General features: G+C 38.4%; 1 protein-coding gene across 4 annotated transcripts in view; it reads right to left on the minus strand.

Annotated features, from left to right (window-relative positions):
* Positions 1-399: 399 nt before the first annotated feature.
* Positions 400-19,834, minus strand: part of Ints13 (integrator complex subunit 13) — a 31,337-nt gene continuing 11,902 nt past the window's right edge. Inside the window, exons 4-19 of one of the 4 annotated variants that reach the window (XM_029478406.1) lie at positions 16,973-17,175; positions 16,119-16,199; positions 13,851-13,941; positions 12,152-12,280; positions 12,018-12,041; positions 10,559-10,643; positions 8,063-8,152; positions 7,780-7,869; positions 6,886-7,064; positions 5,682-5,852; positions 5,257-5,411; positions 4,747-4,977; positions 3,146-3,285; positions 1,398-1,533; positions 857-934; positions 406-755 (exon numbers count right to left, since the gene is read on the minus strand). In XM_029478406.1, the coding sequence (XP_029334266.1) occupies positions 716-755; positions 857-934; positions 1,398-1,533; positions 3,146-3,285; positions 4,747-4,977; positions 5,257-5,411; positions 5,682-5,852; positions 6,886-7,064; positions 7,780-7,869; positions 8,063-8,152; positions 10,559-10,643; positions 12,018-12,041; positions 12,152-12,280; positions 13,851-13,941; positions 16,119-16,199; positions 16,973-17,175 (1,923 nt within the window). In that variant the 3' untranslated portion in view covers positions 406-715. Of the gene's footprint in view, positions 756-856; positions 935-1,397; positions 1,534-3,145; positions 3,286-4,746; positions 4,978-5,256; positions 5,412-5,681; positions 5,853-6,885; positions 7,065-7,779; positions 7,870-8,062; positions 8,153-10,558; positions 10,644-12,017; positions 12,042-12,151; positions 12,281-13,850; positions 13,942-16,118; positions 16,200-16,972; positions 17,176-19,834 lie in introns of all 4 variants that reach the window. The other 3 variants (XM_021164375.2, XM_029478407.1, XM_029478408.1) reach the window with 3 other exon arrangements.

Genomic DNA, 19,834 nt, shown 5'->3' on the forward strand with positions numbered 1-19,834 from the left:
ACATAAACCACGATGTTGAAGAAAACAAATAACCTCATAATGCCCATCTCTTCTTCCTTTGTGAAATAATTTCCTTTGTACTTACCTCCCTCTCAATAGAAAGAGTTAATGGACAATAAAAATGTAGTATTATATCAAACTAGTAAATGTAACGTCCCACTGACTACATGAAAGTTCTGGCTTCAATGGTAGCAGACAAACACATGAGCACACAAAGGCAAAGCATGGAAACTACACCAAGCAGCTTCTCCTTAGAAGAGCACTCACTGCACATCACACAGGCAGGCAGGAGCTGTGTTAAACACTGCACTCTCACCCAGATTCTGACCCGCTTTATGACTGCGTGAAGTTGGAATTAAGAGAGTAGTATCTTTTTTGTCTAAAGTAACACTCCGATACTTGGCATTTCAAACATTTTAATAGTTTTATTTGGCAAAGAGAAGCCTAAGAATTTTTTAAAAAAAACATTTCCAGAGGGAACACCTTTTACCATAAAATAAACTGTGTGGTCTGGGAGGGCAAATCTCCAATGTATATATTTTGACTCTGCCAATCTCAGAATTAGTACAAAAAAGATAATTCATTGAAATTCTTTAAAAATGTAAAAACCAGTCCAGGCAACATAGCTATACAATCTTGCTGTAAAAGTACTTATATCAAATTCTGCCCAAAATATTTTTCACAATATTCTAAATTTGGTTTCTCAAGTCACTCTTCACTGGCGGCTGGCTTTCCCATTTTCTGTTGTCTCCATCCTGAAAAATTTAGAAGAAGGAAAGTGAGACGGTGATAAAATATTTAGTAGCAATTTAGTAGTAGTTTTATCTACTTTTACCCATTGGAACTAAAATCTAACCTATTCACAACAGGAGAACGTGGGCACTTTAAGAAAGGGATTGCAGTTCGGGGTCCTCCAGTCAGTCCAACCTCCTCACTGTGCACACGAGAGAAAGGTGAGCCTGTAAACATCAGGGCGCTTCCCTAAGGTCCCCTCCCTATCCCTCACCCTTCTCCAAGCGAAGAAAAGGGAAGTCTCCTCCATTTAGTCAAAGATTTCTACAAAAGGAATGCCTTTAACAATGTACTATAGGAATATATCTTCTTAAAATAACCGATTAAAATAATCATGTCTGAAATTTATTCTAATACTTTAACATTACATAGATTCAGTGTGTGGTTTTTATCCCCCTGAAAATATAATGCACACAGCTTCATAATTACAATCAATAAACTGGGCCTTTGTGAGCCAAAGGGTCTAACAGGTTAATATCTTTCTCCTTAGAGGCAATGTAAGTATTAAATCATAAGAGTAGAACAAAACTGCTGACCAAAAGCAAGCAGTTTCATTACAGGACTACACAATCAACAAAGCAGTTTCCACAGGAAATTACACAAACCCATTTTCCTCCTTAAGGTGTTGATACAGCTCTGCTCTGTTATTGACAGAGTTCAAACGCCCAGCAAACTCCTGGTGCTTTCTGGAATTGGCAGTGTTTATTCTGTTACTCCACAAGGATAATAAGGACACTGGCCCTAGTGTTAGAGCAGAAAGAAGAGAAAAAAAGCAGAAAAATTACTACTTCAAGTTTTAGAAATGTAATAAATTTAACCCTCACTTCTGTTGTTCATTTTATACTCTTCAGGCACTGTACCATGCCAAGAAAGTTGAACAGATTTCCACCAGATCCACAGGGCACACTTAGGAAAAACAGCCTTAAAGGCAGTGTAGGTAGACATCAGGTACACAACTGGCTTTGGGGGGACAGAAGGTGGGAAGTCTTTTCCAAAGTAGATGAAATGGGTTAAAGAATGCTGTTGATCAGAAAACACACAAAGAGTTAGCTTGTAAAACAGAATGAAAGACATGAAGGTGAAAGGGTCACCTAAGGGAAGAGGGAAGCAAGAATTGGGGATGGGTATGATTCAAATGCACGTATGAAATTGCAAAGAGTAAAAAAATAAATAAAATTTTTGAAGTATAACTAAATTTCTCATTCTAATCCACAGTGGTATATTCAGCATGTGAGATATGTAATTATCTCAGTAAACAACAATTTAAACCCTATTATTTCTAACTCTAGCAAAGACCTGAGAGGCAGGCACCAAACTACCTCAAGGTGAACCCTGCTTCCCCAAATGCAAGGACATTAGTGGCTTGAAGAATGAGTTATGTCCCAGTGCACTGACTAAGGAGTGACTAGCCTGCATGCTCAGAGGATGACCTGCCAATAACACTGGGCTGCCCTGTTCTTGATGGCTAGGAGACACAGGCATCAGATAGTCTGATGATTTTCCATATACCCTAAGAGGACTGAACCCAGGATATCTTCACAGACACTAAGGCCCAGAATGACATCAGGAACTCGAGTCTAAGTCTCATCATTTAGACCTAGAATTACACAAAGAAATTTAATTTTCTTAGCCTATAAATAACATTAAAGGTTTCATGGTGAAAATATGGTTTTAAACAGTATCTTCACTTAAGCTTGGTCATACGTTACTACTAAATGAGTAGATATGATTACATTCTTCCCTGGGTACCAAGAGTTGGGTGGAGAGAAGAACAAGTATTCCTCTCTTTTTTCACACATAGGATCTAAATGTTATGTGTATGCACATGCACATGTGAAAGTGGGAGAGAGGTTTTCATGTGTATGCACATGTGAGAGTGGGAGGGGTATGAAGGGACTGTTGAAGGAGAGCAGGGCAGAAGAGCATCTCATGTGGAGGGGAACTATGAGCAACAAACCATGATGTACTGAATAAATATATCACAAGAAAACCAATTATTTTGTTCATTAATCGAAATGAATAATGATAAAGGGGCTTAGGGGACAGTCTGTCCTCCATAAGCCAGCACTTGGCAGTTCCAGGAACATAAGCAGATTTAAGCTTCTAATTTACAAATTCTTAAAGTATAGATTTTATATAAAGTATTTTATTTTTCAAAGCTTTTATTGATAGAAGTATACTGCTACTTTTTTTTTTTTAAATGTTAAAAACATCTTCACTTCTAAGGATGTAAACAGCATCTCCGGGCATCCAGGCATCAGTAGCTCTTTCTCACAGATACAATGTGAAGTAACACTGCCCAGAAACAAGTGCTTAGCTAAACTGCCCAGGCCACTCCCAAGGTTGTCCTCACCTTTAGACTTTTCCATGTGTGGTGTCTCATCCGTTTCAACAAGGGGCTTTTTGTTTGGAGGTTCTGGAGAATCAGGTGAGTCCTTTATGACCTCTGCTTCAGCCAACTCTTCTTTCCCTCGTTCTAAAATCCCTTTCAGTCTGGAAGAGGGACAAATAATGAAGCAGAGTTTAGTTTACAAGTCTATAAGTGGCCCAGTAACTACAGTACTGTGTGTATCAGTTTTTATAAAACATACTTGACCTCACAAAAGAATCTAAAAATCATATAAATTAGTTGAATGAGTTCTTCACAATTTTATTTCCCTTTATAGTAGTAACAGTTCAGGAATTAGTCCAATGTAAAAGTTAAAACCAAACCAAGGAAACTTAAGTTAGTAGTTAAAAGGTTAGAAACAATGTAATTATGAACAAGACATTTCACAAGACCCACATTTTAAAAATGAAGGAAAAAAATCTATGACAAATTACAAATAAGATTAGTCCTTACTGTTGAGTGTGGTGCGGTCTGTGTGACAAGGTATGCTCTCAGGTGTTCTTACTCATCACTCTCAAGCTGTTTCTTGAGACAGTCTCAGTGTGTAGCTCTGGCTAGCCTGAAACTCTCTATGTAGACTAGGCTGACCTAGAACTCAGATCAACCAAAGTGCTTCTACCTAAGCGCTAAGATGAAAAGCCCTACTCTAAGCTTTTATTAGGCTTCCTTAGTAAGAGGAATACTTCTCATATATGCACAAGGCCATACACTGGAGGTCAGTGGGAGCTGAAGTAAAGTGTACTACTGTTTAAACTGCTGAGAAGTAAAGTGCTCTACCTGTCTAGATATGATGAGGACTTCAAGAACTACTGTCAACACATTCCTACAGACCTACAGTGAAGATGGTAGACATGGAAACGTATGTGTGAGCAGAGATCTTCCATGAATTAGTAACTGTGAAGGCAGAGGCTATTTGCCACTACAATAAATGTAGCTGTCTTGACTAATCTGTGGCAAGGACATAGGAGTTGATATATTAAGGTACTTGTTAAATAAGGGGACAGGCAATTCATGTACAGTGGCATGTGTGTGAAGGTCAGAGGACACCATGCAGGAGTCAGTTCTCTCCTAGACCATGTTGGTCCCAGGAATCCAACTCAGATAGTCAAGTGTGGCTTCAAGGGGAAACAGTGTGCTGATTAGGAGATGTCAAAATTAGGATTGCATGCTAGTCCGTTCCAAAGGGCAACCTGAACCTAATTCATGTAAGATAGCGTTTTCCACACTGTGCTGTGATCACTGAAGTATGACCTATCTCTAAAATAAGGCAGGGTGTTCTTTCAGGATAAGATCTTGTGATGAATGCCTGGCCAGTGACTCACTAAACATAAAATTATGTTTGTGAATTTTACAATATTCAAAGTATATACTGGTATCAAACATCATAATGATAACCAGAAGCTAGTTAGCAAAAAATTAACACAATTTTGTCATAACAATAAAAGTTCATACCTTTTTAAGGCACAGAAAGATGGGGTGACTAAGAGTACAATTAGCGTGGACAAGCACATACTGAATGAAGTGAATGTGTGACAGGCCAAGGTGGGTGCTAGGGGACAAGTCACCTGTCTGCATCCGGCCGGGGCTTTTCCGTGCCGTGCTCCTTCCCTGCTTGTTCCGACTTGTCTTCCCTGTCCTCCCTCTTCCTCCCTCGCTTCTTCCGCTCTTCTTCTTCTGGGGGTTTGCTCCTACACGCCATTAGACACTCCAATACTCTCTGATGCTTCTCAGAGTTGCTGATATGGGCTCTGACAAGAGTCTCTAGTTCATTCCACATGATCCGGTACTGTTCATCTCTGGAGTAAACATCAAAAGCACACTCAGAAATGGTCCTGGTTATAATAAATATTAGGCACTTGCTATGGTAAAGGAAACAGAAATGGAGATGTATTTTTTTTCTTTTTACTCCATAGTTAATAGTGGAACTCCAAGCTACACTGTAGCAATGCCTATGTCTCCAACATATGGTACATACACCTCCTCAGATAATTTACGCACAGAGGAATTATCTTACAGAGTAATGCCTGTTAAGTAGACAGGATGTGTGAAGGTGTAAAGAAAGCAGCACTCACTACCTTTTAGGTCCCTTTCCTCTGGTACCGACTGTCGAGACAGGAAGAGGGTCATTCTTCCTTTCCATATCAACTAAGTTGTAGATAGTCTTCTGACAGTTCAACACATCCTCTTCTGTCAAAGACTCTTTCACAATGACACCAGCTAATGGAACTACCTGTTAGGTTAAAAACAAAAGAGAGAGAGAGAGAGAAAGAAAAAGAAAAAAGAAAAGGAAGAACTTGGTTTAAAGCTGATATTAAAGATGGCCACATAGAGGGGAACACCATAACTGCTGCTTCTGTTCTTAGTCACTAATTCTTCAGCCACAACAACCTCATGCTTCCTATCTTGCTTGAGAAATGGCACCAATTACAAATTTAAAAATTTACTTTCTAAAAATGTATTTGCAAGTACATACTAATGCAGAAAATAAAAAGAGACTCACCGCTTGCATGTTGAAAATGGTGGTTTGTGAGATAATCATGGGCCAGTAACGGGTGTGCTTTTCTAACTGATCCTTTGCACGCTCCAACGGGATCTCTAGACTTGCATCGATTTTATATCTGGGGTCTAGAAAAGGAGTTAACCTGTTTTCCCTCATAAATTCACCAAAATCCTAATGATAACCAGATAAGACACAATTAGAAACTAGTCTAGTGTTCCATCACAGTCCGTTTCCCTCATGTCCTCTGTCCTGTGACTGCCAGCAAAGCCCTTTCTCTAACAGTGACCCACCTCACTGCTTGCCCCACCCCCCTTTGAAGCTGAAAGCTACCAACATTTACACAGTGGAAATGAAGCATGTCCCCACTTCACTCCTATGATGTAACTGCTTTCTTTCAGATGTGTGTGAGTTTATCACATGGCAAGGCCAGTTTGCTTATAAAAAGCTGCTTTGATAGAATATCAAAATGATGAGTGTTATTCTTTCAATAATGAAATTATAGGTAAGTTAGGGTTTTTGTTTGGTTGGCTTTCAGATGCCTTTAGGTTCTCAGTTTTCCATAATGAATACTTATTGGCTTTCAAGCCCTTATTAAAATAACTACCCAAAAAAGCCCAATAAAATAATTAAATTACATAATATTTGGAAGTTTATAGAGTAGTTATACATATAAATCCACATATAAGCTCCACAACCATCTCCAAAAAGTAGCCCTGAAATGTCAATATATGCAAGAGAAAGCACTAATTTAATCATATTCTCTCTACAACGTCAGTGTTTCAGGACCTAGACACTTCCCAGTCACTAAATCTGTCACGTGGCAGAGTATTCAGTGATGATGATTACCGAAACAACAATCAGCTTTTTTGAGAACGCTTTTCTGAGATCGCTTTTCTCCATAACCTTAACATGTAACAAGAACTCTTGCTAACTGACTCAAAACACAATCTACAGAATAGTAAGATCTATGGCAGGGCTAGAGAGATGGCTCAGTGGTTAAGAGCACTGGCTGCTCTTGCAGAGGACCCAGGTTAGATTCTTAGCACCCACATAATGGCTAACAACAGTAACTCCAGTTCCAGAGGTTCCAACACCCTCTGCTGGCCTCCAAGGGTCCCAGGTACATACATGCACAAGGCGCACAGACATACACAGAGGCAAAACACTCATACACATACAATAAGCATTTTTTAAAAAGTCTCACTGTAATCCGGTAGTCTGTAACTCTTCCTCCACAGCCCTCACTAATTGAAGGAGGATCTTCTAGAATGGATCGAGAACTGCTAAGGACATGCAGAAAGATCTCTCCTCCATGGCTGCTAAGCATGTGACTGATGACTTTGGAGCCTGACTTTCGTGGCTGCTCCAGCAACACAGACCGACCTGTCAGAAGCAAGATGGAGCTGTCAGTAAGAAAACTCAAACAGCTATATTTTAAACAGTACTAAGCTAGTGCATCTATACTTCTCTCCTAATACTTAGCTTCTCTCAGACTCTTTAAGGTTTACACAGGTATATGGCTATGTTCCCAAACAATTATAATGGTATGTTTGCTTTACGGAAATTCAAGATCACATAAAAATTCCCTCCTAGACACTCAAAAATCAAAATTAAACTACTGAGGAATCCTCAGGTTATTAATGCTACAAAGAATTTGAGGAAAAGGCACAGTCTCAATCCCTATCCACAATGCCTGCCGCCTTTTTGGCATAATTGTTTCTATTTCACATGCCGAATACTGTTGAATATTACATATTACGATAATCAAACTGAACATTATAATGAAAGTAACCTTGGAAAAAAGACAGACTTTTAATCAATAGTTCTAAAACTTAAGATTACCCTAAGCTTCCAAAAAAGTGTTAAGTCGAACCCTAAAGATCAAATTTCTAATAAACATTCTTAAAACTATGTTGGATAAAACTCACTTAGATATAAAGCCTGGAAGTCAGAAAGAAAGTAAATTTCTGCCCCCAGCAAAACTGTTACAGGCTATTTCCACTAACATGAATTTAAAGCAATCTTGGCAAATAGACTATCATGACTTGAATGACCCCACATAGCAATAACTGAAGGTAAGCCATTAAATGATGGTTACCATTGAGGAGGAAATTAGTAAGGCAGGAAGAAGGTCTACTATTTACATCCACAGGTGAAATCCGGTAAGCTCCAGTGCAATAGTGCAATTCTGAAATAGGAAAACACACTGCCTTAAAGAATATAATAAAATACCCTACACCTAAGAGAAAGAAAATCTGCTGTACTGAGTCCCTTAAGGCAATGAAAAACAAAAATTCAAAAAGAAACTTGAGATTTAACATCACACTTACAGACCGTTGTGTGCTCTAGCTCCCTGCTACCCCCCTGGCCCATCTCCTTACCAATGCTGTTGGTCCTGGGTGTGCACCACTTCAGGGTTACTGTCTCTTTAAATGGCCCTTCTCTGCTGCTGCCCCCAGAGTGGCTGTCACCTTTAGAGAGGTCATAGAAACACTAACTTTACTAAGGAGGTCACCAACTTCAAAGTGGTGGTTATTTAAGTTTTGAAAATAAGTTTAAACTCTGGAAGAGAGAAGAGCTCTATGAGAACACGCTTTTTACAAAGTCTCAGTGGAAAAGGCCAAATAGAAAATGGGATATAAACTACGGTTAGCATCATTAAGTAATTTCCCTTCATATTTTTCATTTTAGTTTTCATTTACTGGTTTAACTAATTTGGGTCACTGTCGTAATAGCCAGTAATAAAATTTTATAGACCTCTGATATAATGCTCTCTCCCTGCCCATGCAAATAAATGATAAAGTAACATAGCCAATTTTCAGAAGGTTTAAGAGTCTAAAATGCACAACTAAACCCAAGTGTGTTTCTTTAGAGGAAGCATAAAGGTTCTGGAAGTGAATACATAAGGAAGCAGAGCAGTCAGTACCCATGCCTTCATGAAACCTGCAGCGTGGCAGAGCAGATCTGTCAATCCAATAGCTTAGCAGGCAAATTTGAAATCACAAAGTTGACAAAGATACTTTGTTGAAAAAGATACTAAATATATATATATGGTATGAGAGCACAGAGGTCTGACCTATTCTAAGACACTGAAAAAAGCCTCCTTTAGATATAAAGATTGGCTTAAGTTCTCAGAGAATGGTGTAGGAATTAAAAGAAAAGAGGAGAAAGCATTCTGTGCAGAGAGAACAGCAAATGTCAAGATCTTTGCAGCAGGGAGCAGTGAGACAACAGAGGGAGGATCTGGGATGTTAGGTGAGAAAATAATAGGTTTTATTCAGGAAGCACCTAGTGGTAGCAGAGATGCAGAAACGGTTGTATCAGAAAAACACAAGATGAAATTAAGAAAATGAGATGATAAAGTTGATATAGAAAGTGTCAGAGAGGCATCTCAAGATGATCTTAAGGTTTCTGTCTAATAGAAATGCAAAAACAACTGGACTATCCGCCGAAAGTGCTAAGTCCCTGTCATAAAGCTTACCAACTGTTCGGGGAGTATTGAGTCTTAGATGAAGTACTGACATGAAGCAGCAGAATACATAGATATGGAGCTTAGGGGAGATGCTTGGGCTAAAGTACAAGCCTACTAATTGAGATCCTGCTCTGGTGTCCCTCCTCAGTACGGCTTGCCAAAAGTTCAGAGTTATAACCACATGCAGCCTTCACAGGCTCTGCTCCTATTGCCACAGGAGCACTTTACAAAAAGTTTTTATTTGTGCATAGGTGTAATGTAAAGGCATGGCATGGGTGTGGCTAATGCCTCCTGGGACCTCCCAGTCTCTGCTCCAAACTGTGGCTTTACAGGCTTGCAATGCAAGTGTTCCTACCCACTAAGCCATCTCCACAGACATAATTATCTCCATAGCCAAGAGAATGTTATACAACCTTCTAAGTTAAAACAAAAGTCTTAAAAGCTGACATCATCTCATAGGTTCTTAGAATCTCCACAAGTTACATTTTCTACATTCCCTTGCTAACGTCAGTAGATACATATATCATAGTCATTTTTCTCCTGCTAGTAATTCAGTCAGTGAATCTCAATATTCCATAGACACATAACCCCAGCTGGCTCACAATTACACTTCAGAATGACTGCACACCACATGCTCAACATCAGTCCTGTAACTCTGTCAGCACCAATCTACAAAGAAAAGCCTCAGGAATTTAAAGACTTCACACCTTAAAAGTGTCATTCAATATTAGGAGTGAATGAAATATTAAGGTTCATCCTGCTATAGTGTCTGCAGTTTTTAAACAAAAAAAAGTGAAATATAGAAACACAGGGCTGCTGTCCTGACAAAACCCTTGCTAAAGGCTCTTCCCTCCTACCCTAAAGACGAGGGTGCAGTGATGGAAATCACAGCCTGAAGGAGAAAGCAAACTCCACAGAGTACCAGTTCCACGGACACTGTCCCAGTTGCTCTTTGTTGGTGTGATAAAAACCATGACCAGAAGCAACTTGGGGAGGCCAGGGTTTACTTCATCGTAAGTCAGAGTCCTTCATCGTGGGAAGCCAAAGCAGATGCTCCAGTCAGGAACCTGAAGACAGGAACTGAAGAGGCCACGGGGGAATGCTGCTTACCAGCTTGCTTAGCCTGGCTTGCTCAGCTACCTTTCTCAGAGTAGACCCCAGATCCACCTGCCCAGGGATGGCAGTACTCACAGTGGGTATATCAATTAGCAATTAAGAAAATGCCCCACAAACAGCCACAAGCCAAACTGATGAAACCAATTCTCCAATTGAGATGGCCTTTTCCCAGGTGAATGTAATTTGTGTCAAGTTGACAAGACACTATGATGGTGACACTGCACAGGAGTTTGGACAAAGATGAGCTCAGTCTGTGTGCTTGGTGAGAATCCTGGGTAACGCCTCTTACCACTTCTCAGGAAATCTACATGTGCATCTTTGTGATGAAGTAGCTCCACGTCATAGTTGGCAGATGTGTTGGCATGCTGCTCTTCCTTTAAGCAAAGTTTAAGACATTTTAAATAACTTGGGTCTGCTTTCAAAATAATGAAATAAATTACTTTGCTTTTTGCTGAAAGTGAGGTCAAATATATTCTACAACATTAGCTAAATAAGAGGATGGCTTGCTCTCGTTTATTTAAAGATGCAATACTTTCCAACAGTGTAACAAACTCTATTGTAGAACTATTAATGGAACACAGGCAAGTAATAACTTTCTCATGTCAGAATTAACACAAATGACTCTTCTAGAATTTTTGAATTTTACTACTAATGTATTTTCTTGCCAATAGTTTTAATACCCAAATATACTATCATTGGAAGAATTTATGTAAGTTGAACTTAAAATAACTCTTAAAAATAGGCAATAGCATCTTTAAATACCTGCGATGAATTAATGAACACCACTTATTTAAAATAGCAAATACTAACTAATAAACAAGCTTAAGTAACTTGTTTTTGATATTATCTATTAACAGAAAGAACACAGACTACAGAGGCACACAGTATCAAGTCCAACAAGCAAGCCACCTGCTGCCTTCTTGGCAATTCTGTTTCAACTCAGACATAAGCTGGAGTTTATTACAAAGTTTTATTTGTTTACTGCCTCATCAAATGCCTGCTCCTAGAACTAGCAAAGAACCAGCCAACCATGTTGGGAGGATGAAAAATGAAAATCTAAGACTTCTCATGCAATTTAGTATCCATGAGATAATAGCAAAAGAACTGAAAACACAACTGGGTACTGTGATTCACAACTGTGAGTCTAGCTTTAGGGAAGCTGAGGCAGGAGGATCACACATTTCAAGCCAGCATGGACTATAAAGTGAAACCCTGTCTCAATAATAAGCAAAAAAGAAAAAGTTGAAACTGGACTCCAAGAAAGTCACCATGAATTTCTAGGCAAAAGTTGTTACAGGATGGGCCCAATTTAGTAAAACTCACTTGAAGCTTGATGTGGACCAGGAATTTTGCTTAGTCTCGACAACTTAATGACAGCATGAATAGAGTGACAGTCTCCTAAGAAGTGCCCACTGGTGTAACCATACCCATGGCTATCTATCTGAAGAGTTAAACCAACAGGAAGCCATGGGCTGTTTTTTACTAGTCAGACCTTTATCAACATCTTTACACTTGGGTGGGTAAGAACGAAAGTACAGGAAATAAAAAGATCCACTCAAATATACAACGTTAAATCTAATTATACAGCTCTCAGGAAAAGAATCACAGAGAAATAATTTAAAATATAGATCTTGATAAAAAATAAGAACATAGTTCTTAAGAATCTCATATGGTATGTTCTTATTAGAAACAGTAATAATATATTTTGGTCTGTGATCCTTTCTTTTTGATTTTCAGTATTTACTGACCTGTTCAAAGACACTGAATGTGGGCTAGCAAAACAAAATATGATATGGGGAGAAAAAGTAAAGGTTCAATTAAAGTGAATAAGGCATATCAAGCAAACAATTAAAAAGCACAGAAAGCTCTCAGAACTGCCTACCTTCATAGGAATGTTTGTGATAGTCGTTGAAGCCAAGTCAAAATGTTGCTGTACTAGAACATTCAACTTGGTAGCAAGATGCCGCCCAGCTCGGACACTGTGGACTTCACTGGTCAAAACTGGGGACAACTGTAAGAAAGTACCAAAAAAGATAATCCACAAAGCATTATTTCATGGTAGCCCTGTGCTGAGTATTTTCCTATAAAGTATCCAGCAGTGGCTTTTAAAGATGGGCCAGGAGGGTATAAAAGCAAGCAAGGATAATTATTTCATCAATGAAGTTTCATCTGTAACATATGTAATCCATTTACTATACTATAGTCAGGAACTATGTGAGCCATTACCACGTAGTCACAATACAGACAGTCATTGTCCTCTTAAAACCTAGATTAGAACCAATCACTAAAATTCTGCTTATCGATATGAAAATAGCCTTGAAGTCATATAGAGATAATGTAAGAAAAATAACTCACTTTATAAAGGACAAAACTGCAAATAAAAATTAAGAAGGAACATGGAAATCACAAACATCTGACTTCATTACCAGTATGAGAGGTAAGGGAGCAAAAAAAAAAATAAGTAAACGAACAAAATTTTATTAATTCCAGGGCAATAATAGTATATTTAATTGTTTTAGTTACTAAAAGGTAAAACCAACATATTGGATCATGAAAGAGGCATAAAGTAATCAAAAAAGCACCTAAAAATGATAGTCAACAACCTGAAAATATTAACAACCTGAAAATATAACTTAAATACAAAAATTCATATTCTAAAGTACCAGTGGTGTACTGGCTGGTTTTGTGTCAACTGGACACAGCTGGAGTTATCACAGAGAAAGGAGCTTCAGGTGAGGAAATGCCTCCATGAGATCCAACTGTAAGGCATTTTCTCAATTAGTGATCAAGGGGGAAGGGCCCATTGTGGATGGTGCCAACCCTAAGCTGGTAGTCTTGGGTTCTATAAGAGAGCAAGCCAGTAAGTAACGTCCCTCCATGGCTTCTGCCTCAGTTCCTGCTTCCTCCCTGTGTGAGTTCCAGTAGTGCCTTCCTTTGGTGATAAACAGCAATGTGGAAGTTTAAGCTGAATAAACCTTTTCCTCCCCAATTTGCTTCTTGGTCATGATGTTTGTGCAGGAATAAATAGAAACCCTGACTAAGTGGATAAGGTTAAATTTAAAAAAATAAAATAAAAATTAGCACACTACTATATGTTTACTGTAACTATATAAATGGATAGATTTGTATTTCTGAATATAAACTATCAATGAAGATGTGATATGAATATACCTACCAACCAACAAAATTATCTTTTCATTTAAAGTTTTTCTACTTTTTAAATTGGTTTCTTTGTCCTCTGAGATTAGAATACACTCCTTTTCTCAAAATGAGGAAAAATTAAAGTTACTGAAGTAACTAAAATTCACAATAAAGAATGGTAAGAATAAAAATTATATGGATTTGCAACACATTTTATTAAAATAAATGTCAGTAATGAAGGAAAAACATGAAACATGTAACATCTGTAATTACAACAGTCTATTCTGACTAGTCAGATGTTTGACATATAGGTTTGTTCTCAGACATTCACATAGTTTCTTGGCAGAAAAAAACAGCAATGTGATCAGTTTAATGCTATCATTCTCAGCATTGCTTAATTTGAACTCAACCATCTCTTCCTGCAGTACTTCCATACTTACTTCTTTTTTAGGACGGTCAGACACAAGGCTATCTTCACCAACTGGGTAGGTGTGAATCAAGACCAACTCACATTTTTGAATCTGCATGAGACTTAAAAAAAAACTTTCACTTAAAATGTTAGAATAGATATTATAAAGAATTCAGGCAAGCAAACTATTTTAACCTTATCATAATAAATAGTATTAGGTACACAATAAATAAAACTGTAATTAGATATCACTGTTATCACTCTAAGCTAAACAGTTACACAGTACATAATGAATAACTGCATTTGTTTAAAATAAATGCAAAACCTTTCTCTGTGTATTTAAGTTATAAAAACACTGACGGTGGGTGCCAGGTTACAGACATGCACCAGGGCTCTGCTTTTATGTGAGTCACTGAGGCAATCCCACTCCTGCTGCCACTGGGAGATGAGATGCTCAGAAGAAGTTACTGTGAAGAGTAAGAGACAGTACAAAGCAGAATGTATCCAATTATACGACAATCTTTGCATAATAAAAGTCTGTTCAAAGTTAAAAAATAACAATGTAGAGAAAGGTCTCACAATTTTCTATAATTATCACAAAGAAAATGAATACCTGTATATTGAATTTCTTAAATTTTTCTTAAGGACAAAGGTCAGGCAATACTAATTGCAAATGTACTAATGTACTAATGGTAAATGATTATTTCTAAGAATACTAGAGTAAAAAATGTCCCAGTTTCTCAAATATACATTTTTATGGGAGGGAGTGTACCAGTGCACATGTGGAGAGCAGAGGATGGTAACGTTGGAGTTCTCCTTCCACCACACAGTTTCTCAATTCATGTTATCAGATATGGAGCCATTTCACGAGCCCTTCCCTAACCTTGTATTCTGAAGAAAAGCTGACAGTAGTATATTCAATGAAAAGCCATATATTCTACATTGTATATCACACACATTCACTGTTAGCTACATTTGTGTTCTTTCTGACTCTGAATAGAGGTGCGACTGTTTCTTACTGAGCCATTCTCAAGTGAACTGTACAAGACATTCCCAAACACTTCAGGACCCTTCTATTAAGGACTAATAGAAATGTCCCTAATTCCACATAAGAAAATTAGTAACTGCTTGATCTAAACTGCAGTCCAGTATAACTGCAGTAAACACACTCTTACTGGCTGTGAGGCAACATTTGATCTATGGACTGGGCAGATGGGACAGAGCCCTTACTTATTAGGTACTAAAAGTTTCAGCTCTCTACTATGTGGCCTTGAATCTAAGTTCTTGACAGCTGGTTCCCGAATCTCTGGGAATGTCCTGGGTACTAGGTTCCTCTGTTTTAATAGCCTGACTTGGGATTCTTCAGCTCCTGGATGGAGAAGATATTACCAGAAAGATAATGCTTTGATTAGAAGCTTGGAACCTTTGAGCCTTACTCTGCCATCCTTTAGGAAGGAAAGAGGGGGGGCCGGAGAATAACCAGTCATGCCTGGGTGACATCTCCATGAAAGCCCCAGAAATAAAGGACTCAGGATCTTGACGTGAACACATCCACACACCGTGAAGGCACACATTCACCTCCAAGGGATAAAAACTCCTACACCTGGGACTTCCTCTGCTTTGGGCTATGTCACCTGCTTTACCTCTATCCTTTCAAACACTTTAGCATACTAGTTTACAACAAACTGTTAGACAGGATCGGGCTGTGGGAACAACTGATGGAGCAAGTCAGGCTGACACTGGTGTCGGAAAGGGTAAGGAAGGCATCCTGAAAACTGAGCTCCTAATCTCGAGGGGCTGCACTAACTCCAGAGAGCTGCTATCATAAATGAACTGCAAGTGACCCACATGTAGCCCACAGAGTGACAAAATTATTTGGTATAAAAGAACAAACAAACAAAACACTTTTGATCATCCCTAAATATTGCTATGAGTATTAAAAAAAAAAAAGTTCTTTTCAACTCCTATTAGCTGTTACATTTTGAACTAATAAATAATGAGTAATGACATCAACAATTTATATGTTTTTTAAGTTCCTAGAAGGGTATGATAATGACCTACTGAAACAAGTATGCATTATAAATTTAGGTATTTTTTTAGCATTCTGAACCCCTTTCCTGTGAAAAGAAAGTAATACTCTAAAATGCAAGGAAAATGATCAAACTTACAGTATTATGTTAATTTATTAAGTAAGAAAAATCAAGGAAATGCTACCAAACATACTAAAAAATTGTTGCAAAGAAGTATGAAATTATATCATGTGAAGTTAAAGAGTTATTTCATCTATGATTATACTCACTGATCTGAATTTGCAGCAAGCTTGTTATGCTCATGAATTGTTTCCTGGACACAGTCTTCAAGCATTCGGACATGACTATCACTATGTTTTTTAAAAAAAAAAAAAAGAATTTATAGGAACAAGTAGTAAGAAAACAGCTAAAGCCACTATTCACCTGTAGCATGCTGACACTGGCACATAAAATTACTTCAGCAGGGGCTGGAGGGAGTGCTCAGAGGTGAGGAGCAAGTACTGCTCTTGCAGAGGACCTCAGTTCGCAACACCTAAGCCCAAGAGCTCACAACTGCCTGTAGCTCTAGCAGCAGGGATCTGGAGTCATCTTCTAGCCTTTGCAGCACCTGGACTCATAGGCCCACTCACAGACACGTATGCACATATAATTTAGAAAATAAAAATAAATACTTAAAAAAAATTACTTCAGCAAAGACTGACCTGAACATATCTTATTTGTATTATCAAATTATTAGCTTAAAAAAAGTCAGTGGGAAAAAAAAAAGTCTTATCAATTTACATGAAAATTTAAGATGATTTTGTTGAGACAGTTTTGCTCTGTAGCCCCGGCTAACTTGGAGCTCACTACATAGGTTGGCTGGCCTCAAACTCAGGGCAATCTTCCTGCCCCACTTCCCAAGTGCTAAGACTACAGATATCCATAAGCATATATACATCTTATCAAGATGGATTTTTATTTAGAATAAGCCCAGTCTCAATATTAAAGACAAATGCTAGAAATAAAATAAATCAGAGAAGCCATTTACATATCCATACATATAGAGGCCATCCATACTTTGTAAAATAAAAACATAATAATTAAAATTCTCTCAAGGAAAGGATCACTGTGATTAGCAGCCCACCTTTTTGCATTTGTGATGCAGATTATCCGTCCTCTATTCCCAACTCGTTCTGCATTCTCCATGAGTAAAGTGCGAGCCTCATGCTGGTATTCGGTAATCTTGCAAAGGGTTTCCACTGCTGCAACAAGACCATGCAGGATGCTACAGCACTCTGGATCTGCCCGAGGGTTAGGAGGCCCCACTGTAGCTAGTGCTGCCATTAGCTAAGGAAAAGGAAAAACAACTATGTTGACAAAAAAAAATGACAAGTTAGCCAAAAACATCCTGAGGAAACTAAAAACCAATACTTCTTCAAATATGGACAAGGAACTGGATAACTGGTTCAGCGATTATGAGCTGAACCCAGGTTCAATTCCCAGCACCCACATGGCAGCTCACAACCTTCTGTAACTCCACTCCCAGGGGACCTAACACCCTCACCAGATATATATGCAGGCAAAGCACCAATGAACATAAAGTAAAAATAAATCATATATATGGATACAAACTCCCTGAACAAAATACTAGCAAGCCAAATCTAACAACACATACCATAACCATGGAGGATTTCTGTCAAGAATGAAAGTGAACTTAGTATCAGATTGAAGGAGAAGAGAGAAGGGCTTGTAGGAAGGAATATGAGGAGAGACAGCTAAAATTAAGGCATATTTGAAGGGTAATATGGAAATCTAATACAGTAGAAACTTTGTAAAATATATACATACATACATACATATGAAAGTAATCTAAGTGAAATCTCTAAATAATGGAGAAGACAGTCCCAAATGGCCACTTCTTGTAACCAAATGAAGTTTCCAGTGCCAGGATTGAGTTATTGGCCAAAGGGGCCTCACAGGAATCTCCAAACAACTCAGGCTGTTGCCAAGACTATAGGTTGCTCTCCACAACTGACAGTAAGGCCCCATTGCTGCAGACAACACCCATACAACTCACTGAATATGGGTATGTCAAGATGGTGCCTAGAGAGCCTTTGATCCTACATTCCAATATTTTTGGTATAGGAAGGTATTCTGCATGCTTTCAAAACACTAAAACCCTTTATCTACAGTAGTGTACTACCTGCAAGATAGGACAAGGTAATGGTGGTTCAAAGCTTGCAGGAATAACTAATCAATAACTGATCTGACTTAAGGCCCACTCCCTGAAATGGAACTCATACCCAACACTGCTTGTGTGACCACAAACTTGAGACTAGAAAGCCCAGAGACCCAGAGTAAAATCAAATAATAATGGTCTAAAAAAAATGTAGTGACAAAATGACTTATAATGATATTCTGTTATTCTCATGGATCACTGCCTTGTTCAGCCGTTACCAAAGAAGCTTACTCTGTAAGAAGATGGGAACAAATACAGAGGCCCACAGCCAAACGTTATGCAGAGAGTGAGAGACCTTGGAACACTCTGCGGTGGTTTGAAAAACAAAAATGGCTCCCAATGGCCCATAGGGAGTAGCACTACTAGGAGATGTAGCCTTGTTGGAAGAAGTGTGTCACTAGGGGTGGGTTTTGAGGTTTCAGAAGCTCAAGCCAGGCCTAGTAGCTGTCTCTTCCTGCTGCCTGCAGTCCCAGACGTAGAACTCTCAGCTACCTCTCCAGCACCATGTCTGCCTGCATGGCACCATCAGTCCCACCATGAGGATAAGTAAGCCTCTGAACTGTATGTCAGGGCCAGTTCAATGTTTTCCTTTATGAGAGTTGCCATGGCTACAGTGTCTCTTAACAGCAATGAAACCCTAAGACAAACATTCAGCACTAAATGTGCTGTCTCCATAAAAATCTTTCCCCTCAAAGCTCAGAAAACCCCTTGGAAGAAGAGGTGGAAGAGCTGAAAGGCCAGAGGGGAGATGTATAACACCAAGAAAAGGAAGCTCTCTTAGTCAACATGAGCAAAGCTCATATGAACTCACAGAGACTGGGGCGCATGCACAGGACCTGCAGAGGTCCAGGTCCTCTGTGCTTATTATATTCTGGCTTCCAATTTAGTGTCTTTATGGGATTCCTGAGTGTGTAAATGAATGGGTCTGATTCTTGTGCCTTTTCTTCAAGTCTTTTAAACTTTTGTTTTGTCTAAGTTTGATGTGATAAGTTTTATTTTATCTTGTATTTCATGTTATTACATTTTGAAAAGTGAATGAATGAATGAATACCTAGTCACTAGAGTAAAGGTTAAAGACTGACCTGTCATTTTTACCTGCTCGAAGAGGGATAGTCAGGTTTTTTCCAGTGGAGTGACACCAGGTGTACCAACCACTCTAAGACATACCTTAAGATAGGGAGTAACTAGTTGACCATATAATGAACTCCATAGTTTCTTTGGTTACATTTTGGTGGGGGTTTTGCTGCTGTTTGTTTTGGGTGGTGTATTACTTTATTTTCTTGGTTCTGGGAAGGGAAGGTTGTTGTGTTGGGTTCTGGGTTTTTGAGAAAGAACTAAAAAGTTGGGTGGGAAGGGAAGGGAAAGGGCTTGCAGGAGGGAAAGAATATAATCAATATATATTTAAATTTTAAGAATGTTTCAAATAATAAAAAATATAATAAAAAAGAAAATCAAGTTAATTTAGCATCAAAAAAAGTAAATGTAAGACATATTACCAATAAAAAAAACCCAAACCACACCATCACTTCATCTAAATCCAAGAAAAGGTTTGGACAACATACAAATGAAAAAAACAAATGAACTAGGAACAATTTCCTGGAAAACCCTTTGAGGGCATCATAATTAATGGTTAAAAACTAAAAGTGTTCACCCTAATTGTCTACACAAACCAAGATGTCCCTCGCACCATTGTACTCAACACAGTATAGAAGTTCTAGTCAGGACAACTAGAAAGAAAAGGAAATAACAGTGATCCAGACTGGAAGT

This window comes from Mus caroli, chromosome 6 (assembly GCF_900094665.2).
Source record: "Mus caroli chromosome 6, CAROLI_EIJ_v1.1, whole genome shotgun sequence".
Classification (NCBI taxonomy): Eukaryota; Metazoa; Chordata; class Mammalia; order Rodentia; family Muridae; genus Mus; species Mus caroli.